General features: G+C 30.2%; 1 protein-coding gene across 2 annotated transcripts in view; it reads left to right on the top strand.

Annotated features, from left to right (window-relative positions):
• The window catches only part of LOC107442095 (glutamate receptor ionotropic, kainate 2-like), a 128,075-nt gene extending 112,862 nt beyond the window's left edge, over window positions 1–15,213 (top strand). For both annotated transcript variants that reach the window (XM_043056707.3, XM_071188082.2), the window contains 5 exons: window positions 2,553–2,914; window positions 4,539–4,737; window positions 8,715–8,937; window positions 10,628–10,899; window positions 14,356–15,213. In XM_043056707.3, coding sequence (XP_042912641.1) covers window positions 2,553–2,914; window positions 4,539–4,737; window positions 8,715–8,937; window positions 10,628–10,899; window positions 14,356–14,499 — 1,200 coding nt within the window. In that variant the 3' untranslated portion in view covers window positions 14,500–15,213. The remainder of the gene's footprint in view (window positions 1–2,552; window positions 2,915–4,538; window positions 4,738–8,714; window positions 8,938–10,627; window positions 10,900–14,355) is intronic.
• Window positions 15,214–21,601: the final 6,388 nt, after the last annotated feature.

The following is a 21,601-nucleotide window of genomic DNA, read 5'->3' as shown; positions in this document are numbered from 1 at the left end:
TCTTTTTGCTTTTAATAAATAATTAAAGGCAGCAAAGCTGCTCGTGAAATTTGTGCTGTGAATGAAGTGAAAGACAGAGCTAAAAGAAATGCCAGTGATTGGTATGCCAAGTTTACACAGCGAAGTTTTGATTTCAAATACGCGATTCATTCTGGCTAGCCCAGGTGAGTTCGATAAACGAAATCTTGAAAATCTTGTTGAACGTTGGGAAGAAGTTGTACTGTATATACATTTAATGTATATACATTCGTTATTAATTAGTTGGTAGTCTTAATTGAAAAAGCAATGATATGAATATTGAAAATTTTATGGTGGGAACTTAATTGCCTCCCAGTATTAAAAATCAAATTAAATTTTAGCATGAGTTTTACTATACTTAAAGAATGATGCAAAAAAATAAGAAAAAGAATAATATTTTATGATAACAGAACTTTTGTGCATTTCATAATGCATTTTTAATTTTATTAGCAAGAGAAAAAAAAGTTATAATTGTATAATAACTTGCTATCAAAAATCCTTAAATTAAATCTAAAAAACAATCAACTTTAGTACTGTAAAGCAGGAATCATTTTTAACTCACTTAATTTTCGATTCAAATTTCCTTTAGAAAAAAAATTTTAATAACTGACCTTCTTTATTTGTGTTAGTAACCGGAATTTTTTAAATTACGAGAAATATCATTAGAGTAAAACCCAAAAGAATATGACAAAATTTAGAGTTGTTTACGTGGTGGACCCCGTTTCAATTCTGAAAAAAAAATATATTGTCCGTCTATTCTATTTCATAATTTTCTTTTCACTGCTATGAGTAATGATATTTCTCAGAATAATAAAAATTTGCTAACTATACTCTGTTACAAGTTAATAAAAAACCATTATCCCTTTGGAGAGATAGCAAAAGATGAAACTTTTGGATAACCTCTTATCGTTTTGAGCTCCTTTTAAAAAAAAAAAAATTGTGCTAATACAACTGAGAAAGTTGCTTGAAACCTTTTAAATTTTTAAGACATTCAAATGAAGCTTTCATCATTAGTTATCAAATACGATTCCCTCATAATTATGAAAAAACATTTTAAATATTCTCTGCGCATGCGCAGTATAAAAAAACTAGCTTAAATGCTCATATCTTGCGCAGGTTTTAACGATTTTTTTTTTAATTTTAAATCAACAATTTTGTAATTAATTTTAAATTTTTCCTTAAATTCTGTTAATTCCACTGAATATTTATGAAGTTATAGCAAAATAGCGGTGTATAAATCAATGTTTCAAACCCCCAAAATTTCACGAAAAACAGAGTATCGACTTAAGATCGGATATCGATGAAATATCGATATATTACAAACAATGAGGTATGAATAACTCTGTATCAAATACCTATACAGATTACCCCTTTCAAAAACTATTTTAAATATGTTATTTGCTTTTAATCTTGCTCTGTGTTTTCTCTTATCATATTTTTGTTACATGCAAAGCTTTCTTTAGAAAAATAAAATAAGTTAAGATAAATTGTTTTAATAATATTTAAAAAAATTCAACACAATGAAATCTTTTAAAACATACCATAAAGTTACAAATTTAAAGATCCCAGAATATCATCTGTGTTGGATTCTTTAACGTTACCTGGGTTGTCACACGGATCCCACTTAACAATGGGTTATACTTCCTCTTCATTTGCAGAATCCTTCAAAAAATTTACCTCAGCCCCTCAGTTTTCAAAATTTCGCATTTTTTATAATATTATGCAATAACATTTGAATCTACATTTCGCAACTCGCTTGGTATCATTTGGCACATGACTTCTATAGGAATAATAATCGACTTACCGACAGCGGTCGACTTATACATCCGACATGCCAGAAATTTGCCATCTCGTAATCAAAAATAGGAAGTCGACTTATACACCGAGGTATACGGTAAGTAAAACGACATGTTAAATTTTAGTATAAATTGGCTCATTTTTGAAGCTAATTGGCAAAACACTGTTTTGAGAAAACTTCATTTAAAAGCTTATGAAAACTTATTAGAACTTCAAGCATTTTACACTATTAGAAGCATGAATTAAAATAATGATATGCTTATTATGAATAGTAATAATTGCATTAGCATGTAAAAATCTATAAAATTGTCAAATTTGATGAAAAAATTAATTGCGAAAAATAAGTGACTAAGCTTACAAAACATATTGGAACTATTTGAGCTACATTCATTTTACTTTATACTTCCAACATCCATACATAGATATGCGTATTGTACAAAGTAATAATTACACAAACATGTACAAAACTATAAAAGGGCCAAATTTGATGCCGAAATCAATTACGAAAAATAAGTGACTAAGCTTGCCAAAACTTGTTAGAACTATTTGCATGTCATAAATTATAATTATGACATCTGTGCTTAGACATGAGTATTATGGAAAGTAGTAATTGCATTAACATGTAAAAAACTACAAAAGTGCCACATTTGGTGACAAAATTAATTGCGACAAGCAAGTGAATCAACGACAGAATTTTTTTTATTTCCATAAATTTGAAATTAATCTTTATTTTTCAGGATGCTGATATTGCAATTGTAGATCTCACAATCACATCTTCCCGAGAAGAAGCGGTAGATTTCACAATGCCTTTTATGAATACTGGCATCAGTATACTTTTCAAAAAACCTACAACCAAAGTGACAACTTTATTTTCTTTTCTATCCCCTTTCTCAATGGAAGTTTGGATTTATGTTATGGGAGCCCACATTGGAGTAAGCATAACGCTATTCTTAGTGGGACGATTAAGCCCATATGAGTGGGATAATCCACATCCCTGCCGACAGGATGAACAAGTTCTTGAGAACAGTTTTAGTTTAATGAATAGCTTATGGTTTACAATAGGATCTCTTATGCAACAAGGATCTGATCTGGCTCCTAGGTCTGTATAAAATCTTAATTAAATAAAATTATTCCTATTTTATTTAAGACATATAGTACACAAAAAGAATCAACACCCTGAAAAACTTTTGATGTACAGACCGCATTATTACGTAGTAGGAGTCTATCTCAATGATTCGAAGGCCTAATCTTGAATATGCTCATTATACACAGCTTATTATGCATGTTCATTATACATTTATACAGACAAAAATTTAATTGCGAAAAACTTTATGTATACTTTTGCTAAATAAAATACATTTTAAGGGCTATGGGTTCTTCATCTTTAAAATATAGGGGTCGCCACAATCTGGAAAACAGTTCTATTAGTTTAATGGTGTTTTTCGAAGCTCTGTGGCCAAGGAAAATAAAAAAACAACAGTTTAAATACCGTAAACTTGGAGCAATGCGCTGATTTTAAACTCTATATATAATATTACTAAAAAAAACTATCTGGGCTTTAAAACAGAGAAGTAACTTAAATATTTTTAAAAACATTAAACTTTTTTAAAAATCGCCAATTTGGCGACATTTTTCCACCCAGATGAAAAGTATCAAACTCCTGCCTTATTTTCAGGTTTTGCATACGGTCTGGGAAACTCAGGGATGTCTCCCAGACCATCGCCAATGGCCCATTGTGCAGCTCTTGTGCGACGTAAAGTACCTACCTGTTTTTAAAGTTTTTCTATCACACCCTCTTCTCGTTAGTGGTTATAAAAATGGCAACACATAAAAAAAAGTGCAGCATCGCAATTTCTGTTCTACTCCGTTTTATGTTTTTTACTGTCAGGGCTTGATTTCTATCAAAAAAAGTGGGTGTTGCCATTTCAAGATTTTGACATTTGAAACTGTAACCGTGAGAACTACGCCATCGTTTTTAAGGTCATTTTTGAGCGAATGTATTATAAGCACAAAGTTATATTTTGCTCTCTGAAATGGTATACTCTTCTGAGAGTCGGAGAGCGGGGGTAATTATTTACCCTTTTTTATACATTATTACCCTTTTTTCATATATAGCAAAATATGTAATGCGCGAAAAGAAAATAAATAAAGAAATTAACATAGCATCCTGAATAACGAAGCATTAATTCAATCTGCCTAAAAAGTTCTCGGGATAGGGTGAAATACGCAAAAAGTTGGAATAGCAATAAGGGGCTCAAACTTTCAACCGCGCTCCTAACGAAACAATTGCAACCTATTTCCGGGATTGCGACTACCCTCCCCCCCCCCATATTTTGAGGGTCAGAAATCCAAATCCGTAAAAAAAAGGTATATTTATTCAGTACGGTTTTGTGCTTAATTTTGTAATTTAAAATATCGTCCATATTTGTGTTCACACTCGCGAACAATTAAGATAGATAGTACGTGAAATTCCAATTATTAAATCAAACTTTATTCAGGCTATCTCGTTTTTTTTTCCTTCTTTTTTTGTTAGTACTGTAGTACAATTAAAATTACATGTTTCAAAAAAAAAAAAAACTTTTTTTTTTTGGAAGAAAAGGAAGAGATTTCTCTTTAAAAAAATATGTTTTTAAATAAACTCATTCGAAATATTTATCTTTTTATATTTATGTATACAAAGTGAAATAACTAAATGCTTATATTGAGAACTGAAATATTTTTAGGGCAATGTCAACGAGAACCATTGCAGGAATTTGGTATTTTTTCACATTAATAATGATTTCATCCTATACAGCCAACTTGGCAGCCTTTTTAACAGTAGAAAAAGTTATCTATCCTGTAGAAAGTGCAGAAGATTTAGCAAAGCAAACCAAAATTAAATATGGTTGCTTAGGAAGCGGCTCAACAAAAGCATTTTTCAAGGTAAACATTGTTTTCATATTTTATTTCAATTTAGTTTACCGAATCATGATACTCTAATTTTCCTAAAAGACTGTTTTTCGAAGGCGTCTTATAAAATTAAGTTTTTTCAATCGAATAATATGAAATTTTTATAACAATTGCTGGCATTTTAAAAGTAAAAAAGGCTTACCAAATTAGTTTACCGAATCATGATACTCTAATTTTCCTAAAAGACTGTTTTTCGAAGGCGTCTTATAAAATTAAGTTTTTTCAATCGAATAATATGAAATTTTTATAACAATTGTTGGCATTTTAAAAGTAAAAAAGGATTGAAAGTCGGTTTTAAAATATATAAATACTTATCGTTCCGGTTATATAATTCTATCTGTCCTCATAAGAATGAGCAAAAATTTAGAGCTATTCATTAATTTTCATGATTTTCTAAGTAAAAATAAATCATGACGAATCGGTGATTTTTGTTTTTATTTATTTATTATTTGAAACATTTGTCGTGGTTAAAGTTAAGTAAATTCTTTTCGTCAATTCCTGTTCCGTACTGACCACCATTATTTTATATTTTTGAATCCTTCTCAAAAGTAAAATAAAAAAAAGAATGCGCTTTAGGAATCATAAAATAATATTTACGGAATAAGGAAACAAAAAAAAATTTTATCGAAATCTAATACGGGAACTGAAATAGGGGACTGAAAATATTAATACATTCGTGATTTAAAAAAAATATAAAGAAGTTGAAATGTGATTTTCAGAAACACCTTCGAGTTTTTTATTCAATCAAACAGGTCTCAGAACAAGAAAGAAAATTCGTAAGATTTCAATATCGTTTTTGTTTTATCCTCACTTCGAACTTGTGACCCCTAATGTAGTATAATCTTTTTGACTTCATATATGACAGTGATTTTCAAAATATATACTGAGTGCTGGCCAAAAATAAGCTCAAACAAAAAATTTTAATATCTAACTTTATTAAATAATAATTAAATTAACAAAATATAACAAATAATAATAAGCGTAGACTTTTACTAACAAATAAATTTAATTGGTTTTAAAGTGGCCGCCTTTTGCAGCGATGCAAACGTTTATTGAATTATTCAACTATGTTCTGAATTTTTGTGTGGTTTAGTGCAAACCATAGATTCTGAAATGGGCCATACACTGTAATCCATGGGATTGAGATCTAGCGAGTAGGATGGAAATTCTTCAGATGATATCATATCCGGAAAATGTACCTTGCACCACTCTTACGTCTTTTTGGCCTTGCGAGCTAGTGCAGGGTCTTGTTGAACTGTCCAATTCACATTGCCAAAGTGCTTTTTGGCCCTCAGAAGTACAACTATTAGAAAGTTCCGCTGGTACACTTTTCGATTTATTTTAACGCCTTCATCCTCAAAAACCAGTGGTGTTTTGCCACTTGCGCTAATTCCGCATCAGACCATGACAGACTTCTGATTTTTAATGATGTTCACCAACTACCAAAGCGTTTACAGAAGCGTTTGAAGTTTGAAGCGTTTACAGACCAGATCTAATCATTTTGGAAGTTATGAGCTTGTCGAACGGCAAAGAACTTCTCGGCAGTGATACGGAATCTCACCCAACACTGACTTGTGGCCTATTGCTCAACATTTCAATAAACATTTGCCTCTCCACATCACTTTAAATGGCTGTCACTATGAAACCAATTAAATTTAATTATTAGTAAATCATTACCTTTAAGAAAAGTTAGATTAAAAAAATTTTTCATGACTTTTTTTCTATTTAGAGAGGTAACAACGTAACATATTATAAAATTACATCATGTTTTCAAAATATCATTTTAACGAAGGAGCTCAAGAAATTATTGAACAATGTTATACAAGGAAAAATTATGTTCCATATTTACGTAAAAGTAGTTATTGTGCGATGCAGGCAATGCATCGCACAATACATATATACTTCATTTTAACAGTTCCCAAGTCAAAATTCTTGATGGTCCCATCAAAACATTTTGATGGTTTATGTGGGTTTTAGTGTGATTCATGATGGGCCAACATCATTTGATGATCACCATCATCCAAAATTTTCTATTATGCGCTCATAGTTATTGATATGCATGCAAACTTCCATTATTCCATGGTGAAAAATTCTATTTTAATACTATGATTGTTAACCATCAAGAGTAGTTTGATTGTCATTGACCAACAATCTGTGATGTTCCATGATGGTTCCAACTATACATTTCCATGATGGTTTAATAGGAATTCTTGTTTGTTCTCATGAATATACCGTCAAAATAATTTTTTTTTATGTTGGACCATCATAAATCTGTCCGAATTCCTACATTGGAATGATGGTTGTTAATGATCGTTTCAACATTTGATTTCTAAGATACTATGATGGAAATTTCTGATGGTTCATTATGAACAAACCATCAAAACAAGTTGCTATTCTTATGTTGGACAATCATAAATCTGTCCGAATTCCTAGATTGGAATGATGGTTGTTAATGATCGTTTTAACATTTGATTTCTAAGATACTATGATGGAAATTTCTGATGGTTCATTATGAACAAACCATCAAAACAATTTGCTATTCTTATTTTGGACAATCATAAATCTGTCCGAATTCCTAGATTGGAATGATGGTTGTTAATGATCGTTTCAACATTTGATTTCTAAGATACTATGATGGAAATTTCTGATGGTTCATTATGAACAAACCATCAAAACAAGTTGCTATTCTTATGTTGGACAATCATAAATCTGTCCGAATTCCTAGATTGGAATGATGGTTGTTAATGATCGTTTCAACATTTGATTTCTAAGATACTATGATGGAAATTTCTGATGGTTCATAATGAACAAACCATCAAAACAAGCTGCTATTCTTAAGTTGGACAATCATAAATCTGTCCGAATTCCTAGATTGGAATGATGGTTGTTAATGATCGTTTCAACATTTGATTTCTAAGATACTATGATGGAAATTTCTGATGGTTCATTATGAACAAACCATCAAAACAAGTTGCTATTCTTATGTTGGACAATCATAAATCTGTCCGAATTCCTAGATTGGAATGATGGTTGTTAATGATCGTTTCAACATTTGATTTCTAAGATACTATGATGGAAATTTCTGATGGTTCATAATGAACAAACCATCAAAACAAGTTGCTATTCTTATGTTGGACAATCATAAATCTGTCCGAATTCCTACATTGGAATGATGGTTGTTAATGATCGTTTCAACATTTGATTTCTAAGATACTATGATGGAAATTTCTGATGGTTCATTATGAACAAACCATCAAAACAAGCTGCTATTCTTAAGTTGGACAATCATAAATCAGTCCGAATTCCTACTTTGGAATGGCGGTTAGGTTACCATCAAAAATATAATGATTCATGATAGAATTAATGATGGTTACTATCAAGATTGTGTTGGTCCATCGATGGAAAACCATGTAAAATTTTGACTCGGGTTTCCACTGTCGAAGTTAGAAAATGTAATATTGCTCTACTTAATTATATTTATTTGTTTAAATTATAAATAAAAATAGTTTTATAGATGGATAACTAGAAACAATTATTTTCATTAGATGCTTCACTTCTCTCAGTTTTAAAATTATTCAATCTTAATATTTCGAAATCATTTTGTTTCATGATATTGTGTGGGAGATAATTTAAGATAGGATTATGTCTAGGAAAAAAAGGAAAAGGAAAAGAGAAAAAACGAGGGGGATTGTTCTTTTTTTTTCTTCCAAGTTTTCTTGCCCCCCCCCCCTAATTTTAAGTTGTTATTCTTGCTAAATCAGCTGTTTAAAGAATTTAAAGTTCGATGGTTTAATTTAAAATAATATATAATTTTACCGTATGAGCCATTTCCCCGTGGTTATAAGAATACTGATAATAACAAAATCATTACTTTTTTTACCCTATAGACAAAACGATTTCTTTATTATCAAACATTTTATTTAAGATGCATATATTTTGTTTTTCAATAGGAGTCAAAGATTCCTACTTATCAAAAAATGTGGAATTTTATGAACAAACATCAAGAAGTGTTCATGTTAAACAACGAAAAAGGAGTCCAACGTGTCATGCAAGGCGATTATGCATATCTTATGGAATCAGCATCTATTGAATACATTACCGAGAGAAACTGTAATCTTACTCAAATTGGAGGCTTACTAGACTCGAAAGGCTATGGCATAGCCACGAGGAAAGGTAAATTTACTATGAACTACTACTAAGATTTTCATTTTATGACGTAGCTAAGCTAGCTGTTAATCGAACTTAAAGCCAAAACGCTAATATTTTCCTCATAAAAACCTCTTCCTTGCTCTGAATATTAACAAAAACCTGTTCTGAAGCATGCGAATGAGTTTTTCTCTTCCTCATAAATAAACAAAGCAAATCTCGTTGCGTAATAAAACCAATTGAACCTCTTTCCTTGATTTGGAGATCACCTTACTTATGAGGCCTATTATGAGGCAAGCAAACATTCGTAACGAAACGGTTAAGGGGCTCCATCCCATTCGCGTTGTGTATTACAACAAGTCCAAAATGACGACGCAGCTAAAGAAAATTCATTATACAGTCTCCAAAACTAAGTTTCACTTACATTGTGAAATCAAAGTTCAAATATTTTGATAAGAACATTTAGTCCACCATCAGTCAGAAAAAAAATATCACACTGTTAGTTGAAGTTGTAGTTGTTTATATACTTAGCACTAGGGATGAACAATGGGCTATTGATCATGGTCTAGGAAACATCCCTGAGGATGATCCAAAATCATGCCATCATAATTTTGATCCTCTGCGGAAAGGATGGCTCCCACGCTTTGGTAGCCCAATGATCTGCGTGTGAAGTCGAGAACTTTACGGTAGAAGAGTTTAACGGCGACCGATACTACACCCCCTCAGTCATTTCGCAGCGCGATCAAAATGGTTACCCACCCGCACACTGACCGTAGCCAGTGATACTTGACTTCAATGTTCTATAGTGAGTTGTGCCTGACAATCTGTGAAACATATCACCCTGGATAACATTTTTTCAACTGATCGGAACTCAAATTCCAAACTTAGTGGCTCAAAGGACTAACATCAAATATGTTAATCAATACCTACTAATTATTAAGTAAGTTACGGAATCAGACATAAGAAAAGTATTTTCTCTGAAAACATACATTTTCGAAGAATTTTGATTTATGACCACGAAAATAGAAGGGTAAAAAAACAACATGGAAGTAGAAAGCTACAAAATTATAAAACGTTATATCCTGACTCTCATTTTCCTGGCACTTTAATACAATAAAAAAATTGTTAACTGCATAATCTTTGTAAATTACACTACTCTCCATAGTTTATTTCATAATCTTCGTCGAACAGCTGACCCAATTTTTTAGGTTTACGACTACAAATGTTCAACTCCGTATCCTTGTAAATTTGAACCCAATCCAGAAGACCCCGAAACTCCTAGATCAAGTAGGGGGAGAAATTTGCCTTTGTGGAGGATTTTTGTGATGGAACTAACCCGTATTTGTGTTGCATGGAGAGGAAAACCACGACAATCTCCCACGGTTAGCCTGACAGCAAGGGGACAATTACCCATAATCCGTCTACCACTGAGAATATTTTACGTCAGCACTGTGGTCGGCGCAAGCCGGATGCGGAATTCGTTTCTACCAGCTATTGCTGGAATTCGAACCCGGTACACCTCAATGGAAGGCGAGCATTCTATTCCCTGAATCATCACGGTTCCACTACTCTCCATATGTCATTAATCAGGGTTACTAAGTGAATTTTTAAAAAAATAATAAACTATTCTGAAATTTGAAATTAAAAAAATTCCAGAATGTAATCTCGTCTAAGAATTATACATATATGTTTGATTACATGAAGTTATATATTGTAGGATCCACATATAGAACACCATTATCAAGCGGAATTTTAAAACTTCAAGAAGATGGTATTCTACATATTCTAAAAGAGCGTTGGTGGAAGCAGAAAAAGGGTGGCGGCAAATGTATGGATGATTCCAAAAAGTCATCTAGTGGAGTAACAGAGTTAGGCTTAGGAAATGTAGGAGGTGTTTTTGTTGTCCTTCTAACAGGTCTGGCTTTAGCTGCATTTGTTGCAGTTATTGAGTTCTTCTGGAAAGCAAGAAGACTTGCTCATGTTGATAGAGTAAGTACTTTTTCTAACCATTCAAAACTGTTAAAATCTTGAATCGAGATATACTTATCGAAGATAATTTTCTAAAACGTTTTTCGTCTATAAATGAAACAGTAGTAAAAATAACGATATACCACAACTAATATCCAGTACTATCTTTAAACATGGTCATAACCGGGCAGTGCCAAATACATTCCCAAGTGCATTGCTTTATAAATTTTAAAAAATATGTATTGAATAAAATATTTTATTGAATGAATCTAATAAATGAAATATATTCGATTAAATATATCTATTTTATTGAATTTGTAATCATTTTTATAAAACATTAATTATATTATGCGAGTACAGTACCAATAAATTACTTAAATACTAAAGCGAAAGAAAATTATTTCATGTCTCTTGAGTTTAAGTATACATTAGTTTAATGCAGAGTTGGCTGATTTAAGCCAATCTAGTTTCAGTTTTACATATATACCAAACGGGGTTTTTTTTTAATCTTTTAGCTAATAACATTTTTTTTATTTATATAAGTACTTTTAATTTAACAAAATTAAATTTTAACATATATTTTTTCCCTTATGAGTCATTAAAGTTAATCTGCCTTACTTATAAATATAAATATAAATATTTCATTTTAAATGCTTACATATTGCTTTCCTGAAAAATATCTCTGTAGAACAAATTGATGTTAAAAAGTTTTAGGTTATAATTTATATCATAAAAATGATTAATTTTTTGTGTGTGAATTTTTTGCAGCTCAATTTTAAACAGTATGACATATTATACGGGTCCCCTTGGCTCTGGATACCATAAGGACGGCTCTTCTGCTAAAGTGCATTTTGAATAAAATAATGTTATTTCACAAAAGGATAAATTATTCACTGAGCTCAAAAATCAGTATTCCGAATATCCTAGTACTGTCGATACTTAAGTACATTACACTCCACATCGAAATTATTCGTGTGGATTATCCGTTATACGGTTTATTGACTGTCTGGGTTTTCGACAAATGGAAGATGTAAATGTAAGAATGATTTAAATACTATTCGTATTTTGTCTTTAGAAAATATTTCCCACTAAAATTTGTCTGTTCGAGATTTTGTTTCGTGATATTTTGTCCGCTCGAAAATCTGTCCCACAAAATTTTGTCCGCTTAAAGATTCAATTCCGTGATATTTTTTCTACATGAGGTCCTGCACCTAGATATTTTTTGTCTGTGAGTAGAAATTGCATTGGATCTTCATCAGTTTCGTTTTTTCTTAATATTTATAACTTATGTGCTTTTTCAAAATTTCTTTAAAAAGGCTACTTACACATAAAAAAGAGATGTTTGAACATAGATAAATAGAACAGTTCATGTCTCCGTTATCCCCGTAACTTTCGTATCTCTTCATGTTTGGAATTTTTCCAATTATCCTCGAATTCTGAACGATAGATGCTCTTTCTGGATTTTGTTTTATTTAGCACTGCCAATCTCCTAGTCCCTCAGATAAGTTGAAGTATATCTTGCGCTAACAAAATCGACTGTCATCCTAACTACTGACATTTCATGGTCAGTTAGAATATATAGTTATAAAATATTACAGGGTTTTCAGCAGAATTTTGACTAATTTCAAAACTAAGAATCTTGGAAACAAAACGGTGTTAGAGGTTTATTATGAAAGCTATAAAACTTTTATACAGAAAGGTTTTATTTAAAAAATAGTTATAAAAGATACCCACATATGGCGGTGTAAGCTATCGATTACCAGAAGGATCAGTTTTAGCATTGAAACGTGAAACGAAATTGTAACTAATTGTTGACTACCATGTATTCTATTGGACATCGTCTGTTTCAGAGATAGAATATCACATATTAGATTACAGTTCAATGGCATTTCTATTTGCTTCAAGAACATCATAAAGCGTGTCGAGACATCTGTTGGCAACTTTTGAAACTAAATAATTCTAAACGTTATATATAAAATTTTTACCACTTTCACAATAAACATACTATTAGTTTCATTCCTCTATTATCCTTTGTTCCCGAAACTTTTAATTTTGAAATCAGTCAGTCCTCCACTAGACATCCAGTATAAGCACCTTAAAAGTGAAATATTATTAAAATTTTATAAAATGAAAGACGTTAATGTAGTACTTATTACTCATTAGGAAAATGGGTGACCTAGGTTTACATGTCCGTTCACGTTTTGACTAGATCATCAACTAAATTAACAACAACCATTATCACAAATAAAGATTTGTAGGAGCTATAAAAACCAGATCAACAAAAGCATAAATAAAGAAGGGAGCACAACAAGATCAAATAAAAAAAGCAGATTATTTTGCAACTTCTTGGAGTTTATTATTTTCTAGACTAAGTTTTTTCTTTTCATTTTCAACTGCGTGCATTTCTAATGTCTTTACATAATATTAATTTAAAGTATTATCTTCTTTTCTCGATTAACTCAATCATAATTATTTACTGCCTTGGTCGCGACTTTAATATAAGTTTAAGTACTGAAGACGGTGACATCTTAAGAAAGGTATAGTGGCTGGACTGGAATGGAAAACCAGTCCAGGCGGGGGCAGTGGACGCAGCTTTTGCATCCCATTACTTGTGTAAATAATTCAATGTTATCACTGTTAAAGTGTTATCACTATTGAAGGATAATGGCGGTTACATTTAACGAATATAAACTTTAATGTAATTAGCTTCTTGGTTATTAGTTTGCATTCAAATCATGAGGTAGGTAGGTAAGTACTTAATTTAAATCGCACTAGAGCTGCACAATGGGCTATTGGCGACGGTCTGGGAAACATACCTGAGGATGATCCGAAGACATGTCATCGCAATTTTGATCCTCTGCAGAGGGGATGGCTCCACTGCTTTGGTGGCTCAACGACTTGCACACGAAGTCGAGCACTGTACGGTGGAATAATTTAGCGAGGACCGATACCACGTACCCTCTGTCCCTACGTAGGCTGATTAAAGTGATCACCCACCCGATTACTGACCGCAGCCAGTGATGCTTGACTTCGGTGTTCCACTGGGAAACGTGTCTTTACAATCAGTCCTCTGCGGGACTACGAAACATGAATTTGACTTTGGCACGGCCCCAGGCAACGTGCAGCAAAAATGAAGTCTGGTGGAAAAGGCACGAACCACAGCAATGTGAGTGTAACGAGAGCGGTGTCTGGAGGGGAAAAAACGCTTGGCACCTTTTCCCGATTAAAAAAAGTTCGTAGTAGAAGTTGTAGTTCATGTTGCGAGCAGTGTCTCTGGCGCACGTAGCGCCATCTGTTAGACTCTGCTACACTTGAAATATTGTGGCGTTTTTAAAACTCTATCGAAAAAAACATCTGATTAATGTGAGACATAAGTGATCGTCATATTGTGATGATAATTTTTTCACATTTGCAGTTAATCGTCATTACATAGATATTATATGATTTTAGTTAATATGTTTTAAATTTCAATTGCAGGAACCTCTATGTAAAGAGATGTTCCGTGAGCTAAAGTTTGCTCTTTCCTGTCGAAGCTCTACAAAACCAGTTATTGGAAGGAAACAAGACAATTGTGGAGAATTCAGAGTATCAACTATACCAGGATACAGTACCCAGTATTAAAAAATGATTTTTAGGTGCTTTTAGACATTCAAACAAAGTTGTATGAAGCAACTTGTGAGACAAACTCTCTTAGCTGACAAAGAATGTTGGGGCGTTTTATAATTACCATGGAACTTAAGAGTAGTCTTTTTTTATCACCAGTAACAAAATGGTTTTAGCCTCTTTTTCATTAGGTTAAAGTCATTCAGCCACCGAAACATTTATACATGTTAGATAAAGTTTTTATTATAACCGAACATAGACTGAAACATTTTGAAGGAAATTATTTGGTGGCATTTTTGCAATAACTATTTTATATAACTGAAAAATCTCATTTATCGTCTGTGTTCATACTGTAAGATATTTTAAATTACAATTATTCTATTGTTTGTGTAATTTTGAAACCTAATTTTCTTCTTTAATCCGATTTCGATGTACCTGAATAATATAAACACGAACTAAATTATTCAGTCCCGCTTCCATAGACTATAATTCGTTTATTTTATTTTTTTATTAAGTGCTCGCGATTACTTTTGTGAAATATTTAATTATAAGTCTACTATGCCTCATTTTTATAATTGCAAATGCTTAATTCGCAAACTAATAACTACGTAAAAATTGAGACGACAAAGTTTGTTTGTTTATATGGGAGCTATCAAAACCGTTCCTCTTAAATCTACCGCAGAATGCTAAATCTAAAGGGAAAAATATTTTCTAACACAATTATCTCAAAAAGCTGTAAATCGAACTTTAATCCTGTTTGCATTCTATAAAGAAAAATAAGATCGTATAATTGGTAAAATATATTTTTCCAATATATATATATATATATATATATATATATATATATATATATATATATATATATATATATATATATATATATATATATATATATATATATATATATATTTCAAAATTTCGCATTAATTTTTAAAGTTAAAATTACAGTTAAAAAAATAAAAAGTTTACTTTAAAAAAATCAAATTTAGAGGTACGAGACTTTTATTTATGGAATACAAAAAAAGAAGAGCATTGGAATTATAGATTGAACGAGTCAACAGATTAACAGATCAGAAATGAGCATTTTCCCCATAGACAGCGTTAGGCTCGAATTTTAAGATGGTCGGTAGTCAGTTCTTTAATAAAACCAACAAAAAAATGATAAATGGTTTAACATATAATGTAATGAAAATTAATATAGAACAATACCGATGCATTCAATTGATTATTTCCCTACAAAACTGTTCAGAATGAATTAAGAAAAATTTCGTAAAATTTTTATATTACAATTTTCCTAACGTATATTTTTACACTCATTTAATTAAGGTATACCTTAAAATTAACTATCAGATTTTTGAAACCTTTTTAAAGATTTCTGTTTTAAACTTCAGAGTATATATCCTTTCTTTTTTTTTCGTTTTAAAACCTGTAAGTATTAGTGGGTGCAAACTTACACAAGTGTATAATATCGTTGATGAGAAGGTAATAAGGAATTGCAACTTGGAAAAAAAACGAAAAAGGACTTCAAACTAAAAAAACTATTGAGACTATCATTTTCCTAAATTTTATTTGATTTTTCTAAAAATTGCAAGAACAAAAAATGAAATTTTAAATTTTTTTTCTATCTTTTTAATGGAAATACTATTGTTATTAAATTCAAATTTTAATGTAATAAAGGAAACTAATGAGATGTAACCAAGTTTGATGAAATATACAGCCAAAATCATTGAAAGATGTTTTTAAGATAACTTATTTTAGCAGCCACAACTATTGAAGTATGTTTCTAAAAAGAAAAATATTCAAAGATAAAATCTTTGAAATATATTCGTTTCTAAGATAATCTATATATTTACAGCTATAATCATTAAAATATGTTTCTAAAATTATTATTTAAGCCAAATTTATTGATTTTTATACAACCCAAACCGTTGATTTCTGCAGCTACGATGCATTTTCTAATAATGAAAAATCTAAATTTATCATTATTGAGAACATCGTTAGTTCATTAACTAAAAACTAAAACCACTGCATTAATAGGTGTAGTTTCTTTAATTTTACCAGTTAATTTTAACTACTGCTTAGCATTAATTTAATTTTTTCTAAATTATAATAAAATTAGCTTGAAAAATACAAATAAACTTCATTTTTTTTAAACTACGTGCCTCTAGAAATTGACGAAAAGAAATTTGTTTTCATAAATATTTCAATCATTTTAATTACGTCTAAAATCTCAAAGTGTCAAATACCGATTATTTTTCATACGAGCTTTAACTCTTAAATAACAAGACTGATACTAATAAGAAAAGAAAAGTTTTTTTTTTCTCAAAAATTATCAAATTTTGATTCTGCTCACTTTTGAGCAACAGTCTTACCTATCCCTTCCACCCACTCCATATGAATCTTCCATACTTGAAAGCTTGCGTGGCGTTACTTCAGTTGTCCTTGTACATCAACGCAATATTCAATTTAATTCTATTCTATTGTTAAAAGCAATGTAAAATGTCAACGCCATTTTCACGATTTTCATTGATTTTGCCTTCACGTAAGCAACAGTAAGCATTCATTACTTTTAACCTGAACTTGGTTTTGGTGATGGAAATTCAATTGAAGCATAATCAAGTTCCTATGCCCGACACTTAAACTTGGGGTTGCAATGTTAAGCTATTTCTTTTTAAAGCATATTGTGCACTGTTGCGTTTTCTTTTTTATATTTAATCTGAACTCATGAAAACGCTTGAGTTTTGCTCCTTTTTTTTAAGAATCCATCACTGTCTTGATGAAGAATTCATGAATTGTCTTGAAAGTTCCAAGAATTATCTATCTGGAATAAAGCATTAGATTCTGCGAACAATTCATCAAAATTCCATAAATAAATGCCTTTAATGTTCCAATTTGATTCCATATACATCTGTGATTTTTGCCGTGATTCAATTAATTGATGTCACGTCCACCTTAATTCGTTTAATTGTCTTAATAAAAAAGTCCGTGAAAATTTTTTGTAATATTTCCTTCTTTTCCGCAAGAATTTAACAGATAAAAATAAAAAGCTGAGATGATTTACCTTTTTAATTTTTTACTGTAGACATTATTTTAAGCATATTGAGACTTATCTGTAGTTAAACGGCATTCAATTCTAGGAATAATCGTCGTGTTAGTATTCTTTTCGAGTACACACTATGTATAACTACTAACATTTACATTTTCCCCCATGTATTTCCCATATAGTAGCAAAATTTATACCTTAATAATTAATTAAATTAATAAACTTGATTTAGAGTTAAGCGGCTCAATACTTTTAAATAATTGGAACTTATAAAGGATCCGAAAATAATTGAGAAAATTTGAAATGGTAGCAAAAAAAAATTTCTAGTCTTAAATTAAGTACTTTAAATATTTTTCAAATATAACTAGGTGAAAAAAAAAGTATAAAAGATGTCTTCTACGCAATTTGTTAAATCTCACCTATTTACTTTTTTATTTATATTTACTTTTCACCTATTTACCTATTTACTTACTTTTTTAGTTACTTTTTTGTCAAATAAATTTTAAAGCTATCAGATACTTTCACATAATACAAAAAGAATCTGAAGAATTTTTTTAAGTGTTAAAAAAAAAAACAGAGAAAAAAAGAATCTCACTATAAAATGGATAAACTCTTTCAAATACACGATATCAAGAGTACCGTTTGGTAAACATTGTTTTTGTGCAAAAATTCAACGCTATGGCAAGTGATAATGTCAACAACTTTTATACTATATTTGGTGCAATGTCAATTAACGTTTGAAAGATAGCCAATTAAATACAATGTACCATATGAATATATGGCATGATATCCTTATTAAATTGACTCAAGAAATAATCTTTACTTATTTAACAACGTAAGATTATATTCCTTTATATTTATTATTTGTTTTCAAAACTAAGAATAATTGGACAAAATATATCAGCTATTGCTTTAGCCTTAGTCTGTAAGTCGGCGACATTAATACTTTTATTCTGCTGGCAATAAATATTGTGACTGATTTACTCCATTGGCATTAGAGATTTAAGTCGTAAAAACTTTTTTATACGAAAAATTTATCCGTAATAAAAGATAGTGAATCTTAAACTTACGAATAATTTATTTTTAAAAAATACTTCATCTTTGGTTCCATATATAATTCACTATTACTGCTCAAGTTATTGTAACAAATAAAAGCTTTGCTTTTATGTTTCATTATCTCTCGCAGTCGTGTTTTTTCCTTAAAAATGATTTTTAATTACGTTTAATAATAATTTTCAACAAATAGCACATCTTTGGTTTCCATAAACTATAATTAATTATGTCATTCTCACAAAAAGGTGTCAGATTTATGTTTCTTTATCTTTCTCAGTTCTGTTTTTTGTATAATAATGATTTTTAATTGAAAATAATTCCTAATCGTATACATTAATTCTATTATGAAGTTTAATAATGATATTCGTTTAATAATGATTTTCAACAAATAGCGCATCTTTGGTTTCCATAAACTATAATTAATTATGTCATTCTCACAAAAAGGTGTCAGATTTATGTTTCTTTACCTTTCTCAGTTCTGTTTTTTGTATAATAATGATTTTTAATTGAAAATAATTCTTAATCGTATACATTAATTCTATTATGAAGTTTAATAATGATATTCGTTTAATAATGATTTTCAACAAATAGCACATCTTTGGTTTCCATAAACTATAATTAATTATGTCATTCTCACAAAAAGGTGTCAGATTTATGTTTCTTTATCTTTCTCAGTGCTGTTTTTTGTATAATAATGATTTTTAATTGAAAATAATTCTTAATTGTATACATTAATTCGATTATAAAGTTTCTGTGTCATAAACTGGCATTACAATTGATTGATTAGACCTGTTTAAGACCGAGATAAAGTACGGTTTTGAATGCCTCACGTTTTAGCATGATATTTTACATGAAAAAATATTTAAAAACTTCATCATTTTTTTCTTATATGCTCTAATAATATTCTTCCAAATCTTCCAATTATAAATAGTTTTAGTGCCAATAAATAATAAAATATTTTTATGACCAAATTTTCCCAGGAATCACTTTTCTTTTGATAAAAAGCACATTTGCTCGGATATTTCTGGCTTAAAAGTTGTAAATGATGAACAAAAGTTGTTTTGAAAGAATGAGAAAATAGCTTTGAGCTTACTATAAAATTCTCATTAAAGAGAAATTCTTGATCGCAAAAATTATATGATCCTAATAAAAAAAGATATCTCTTTATTGTGATAAAAAAAAGCCAAAACATATTAAAAATCATCTTTTTGCTATGAAATACAACAGCACAATCTACCTATTTCGTATGTAAAATCTGCAGAGAAAAAAAAACATATTTCTTATGCAAAACATTTGTTATGATAAAACATATTTCGTATTCTAACTCAAAAAAATATGCAATAAGTAAGAAATATTATGGAAGCGAAAAGAAGCATACATATTGCTTTTATAACTCTTTCAGTTATGTTGAGAAATGTCATAGGATTTAATGAAATAGTTTGGTTTGAAACTAAACTCAGATCTATATTTAAAAAATATTAGAAATAGTATGGTGTGTTATTGCTAATGTACGATATGAGTTATTGAAAAACGTATACATTTCATACAAAACAATTTTTGTCGACTTTATAAAGCATATATAAATCTCCAAAAGGGATAAGGTATACTTTGTGCTATGACTAAAGCAAAAAAAAAAAAAATGAAAATACAAAAATAGACATACTATAGTTTCAGTTTTATAAACAACAACCTTCCTCAGTGTCTAAACACCAAATGATGGTCAACAAGCGGGTGCAAAGTGGTTTAACCAATCGAAACAGGGGAACAAATCTGAATAAAACCAAACCTTAAAGACCCTACTGCTGATACTCTAACCTTAAAAACTTTATTGCTAAAATTAATAGCTGAGGTATTTATCGAATTTCGGGTCAATGTGGTCTTGCATATATTGGCCAAACTAAACGTACTTAAACTAAATGTATTAGAAAAACCAAACTAAAGCACTTAAAGAAAACGATAGATGAGTCCGAAATCAGAACATCAACCGATCTTCCATCACTCTACATATTTGGAATTCTAATCAGAGATTTGAGTTTTCTTTAGCTGAAATCATTGAACAGTGCTCTTCATTTATCGAACTTGATTTTCGGGAGTCATTTCATAATGTGAAAATTTCTAATTATTTAGCTAATTATCACTCTAGTATCTCACCTTTTCTCAATACTTGGAAGTTTATTCTAATTTAATCTGTTACATCCTGAGTTTCCCTCTAAATCCCCTCATTCCTGTTTTTATCTCCCTTTTTTGTTATTTTGATCAAAATTGTTCCTCTGTCCCTATTGGTTAAACCACTTGCACATGTTTGTCGACCATCAATTGGTGTTTAAACACTGAGGAAGTATCTTTTTTATAGAACCGAAACTATAGTATGTCCAATTCTATACTTCCATTTGGGTTTTATTCACGTTCTTTTTTCCTTTGCTTTACCATACGTAAACCTCTACATCTCAATGAATTGTTATCAAAATTAGACTCTAGGTTATAAAGACATGCCTAATGAAGAAATGCCTTCTTTAAAAAATGTCTATCTATGTACTATTTCATTGAACCTATCGAAGTATGAACTATTCAGTTATTGAAATTGTCTTTGAAGTATGAACTATTCAATTATTGAATTTGTATATGAAGTATGAACTATTCAATTATTGAAATTGTATATGAAGTATGTACTACTCAATTATTGAAATTGTATATGAAGTATATACTACTCAATTATAGAAATTGTCAGCAAGACTCGAAAAATCTCAAAATTTTTACGAGCCCTGTCGGGCATGTTAACGCGTGAAATGCGTGCCCTAATATAAATTTTTACTTGCACAAACATGATTTTTCAAATTGCATATTAATGAAAGCTTATGAATAATTATACCAATTAATAGTCTAACAAAAAAGACGTTAATAGCATTAATCTTATCAGAAAGAAGATATCAGAAATAATAAGTAATTTTGTCAATTAGAGGGGCAGTTGAATCAGTATTTTTTCAGTATTTCTGATTAAATACATATTTAAATGCCTGATAGGAA

The sequence above is a fragment of the Parasteatoda tepidariorum genome, chromosome 12 (genome assembly GCF_982258835.1).
Source record: "Parasteatoda tepidariorum strain Cologne lab strain chromosome 12, Ptep-v5.0, whole genome shotgun sequence".
Lineage (NCBI taxonomy): Eukaryota > Metazoa > Arthropoda > Arachnida > Araneae > Theridiidae > Parasteatoda > Parasteatoda tepidariorum.
This window is presented reverse-complemented; position numbering and strand designations above follow the sequence as displayed.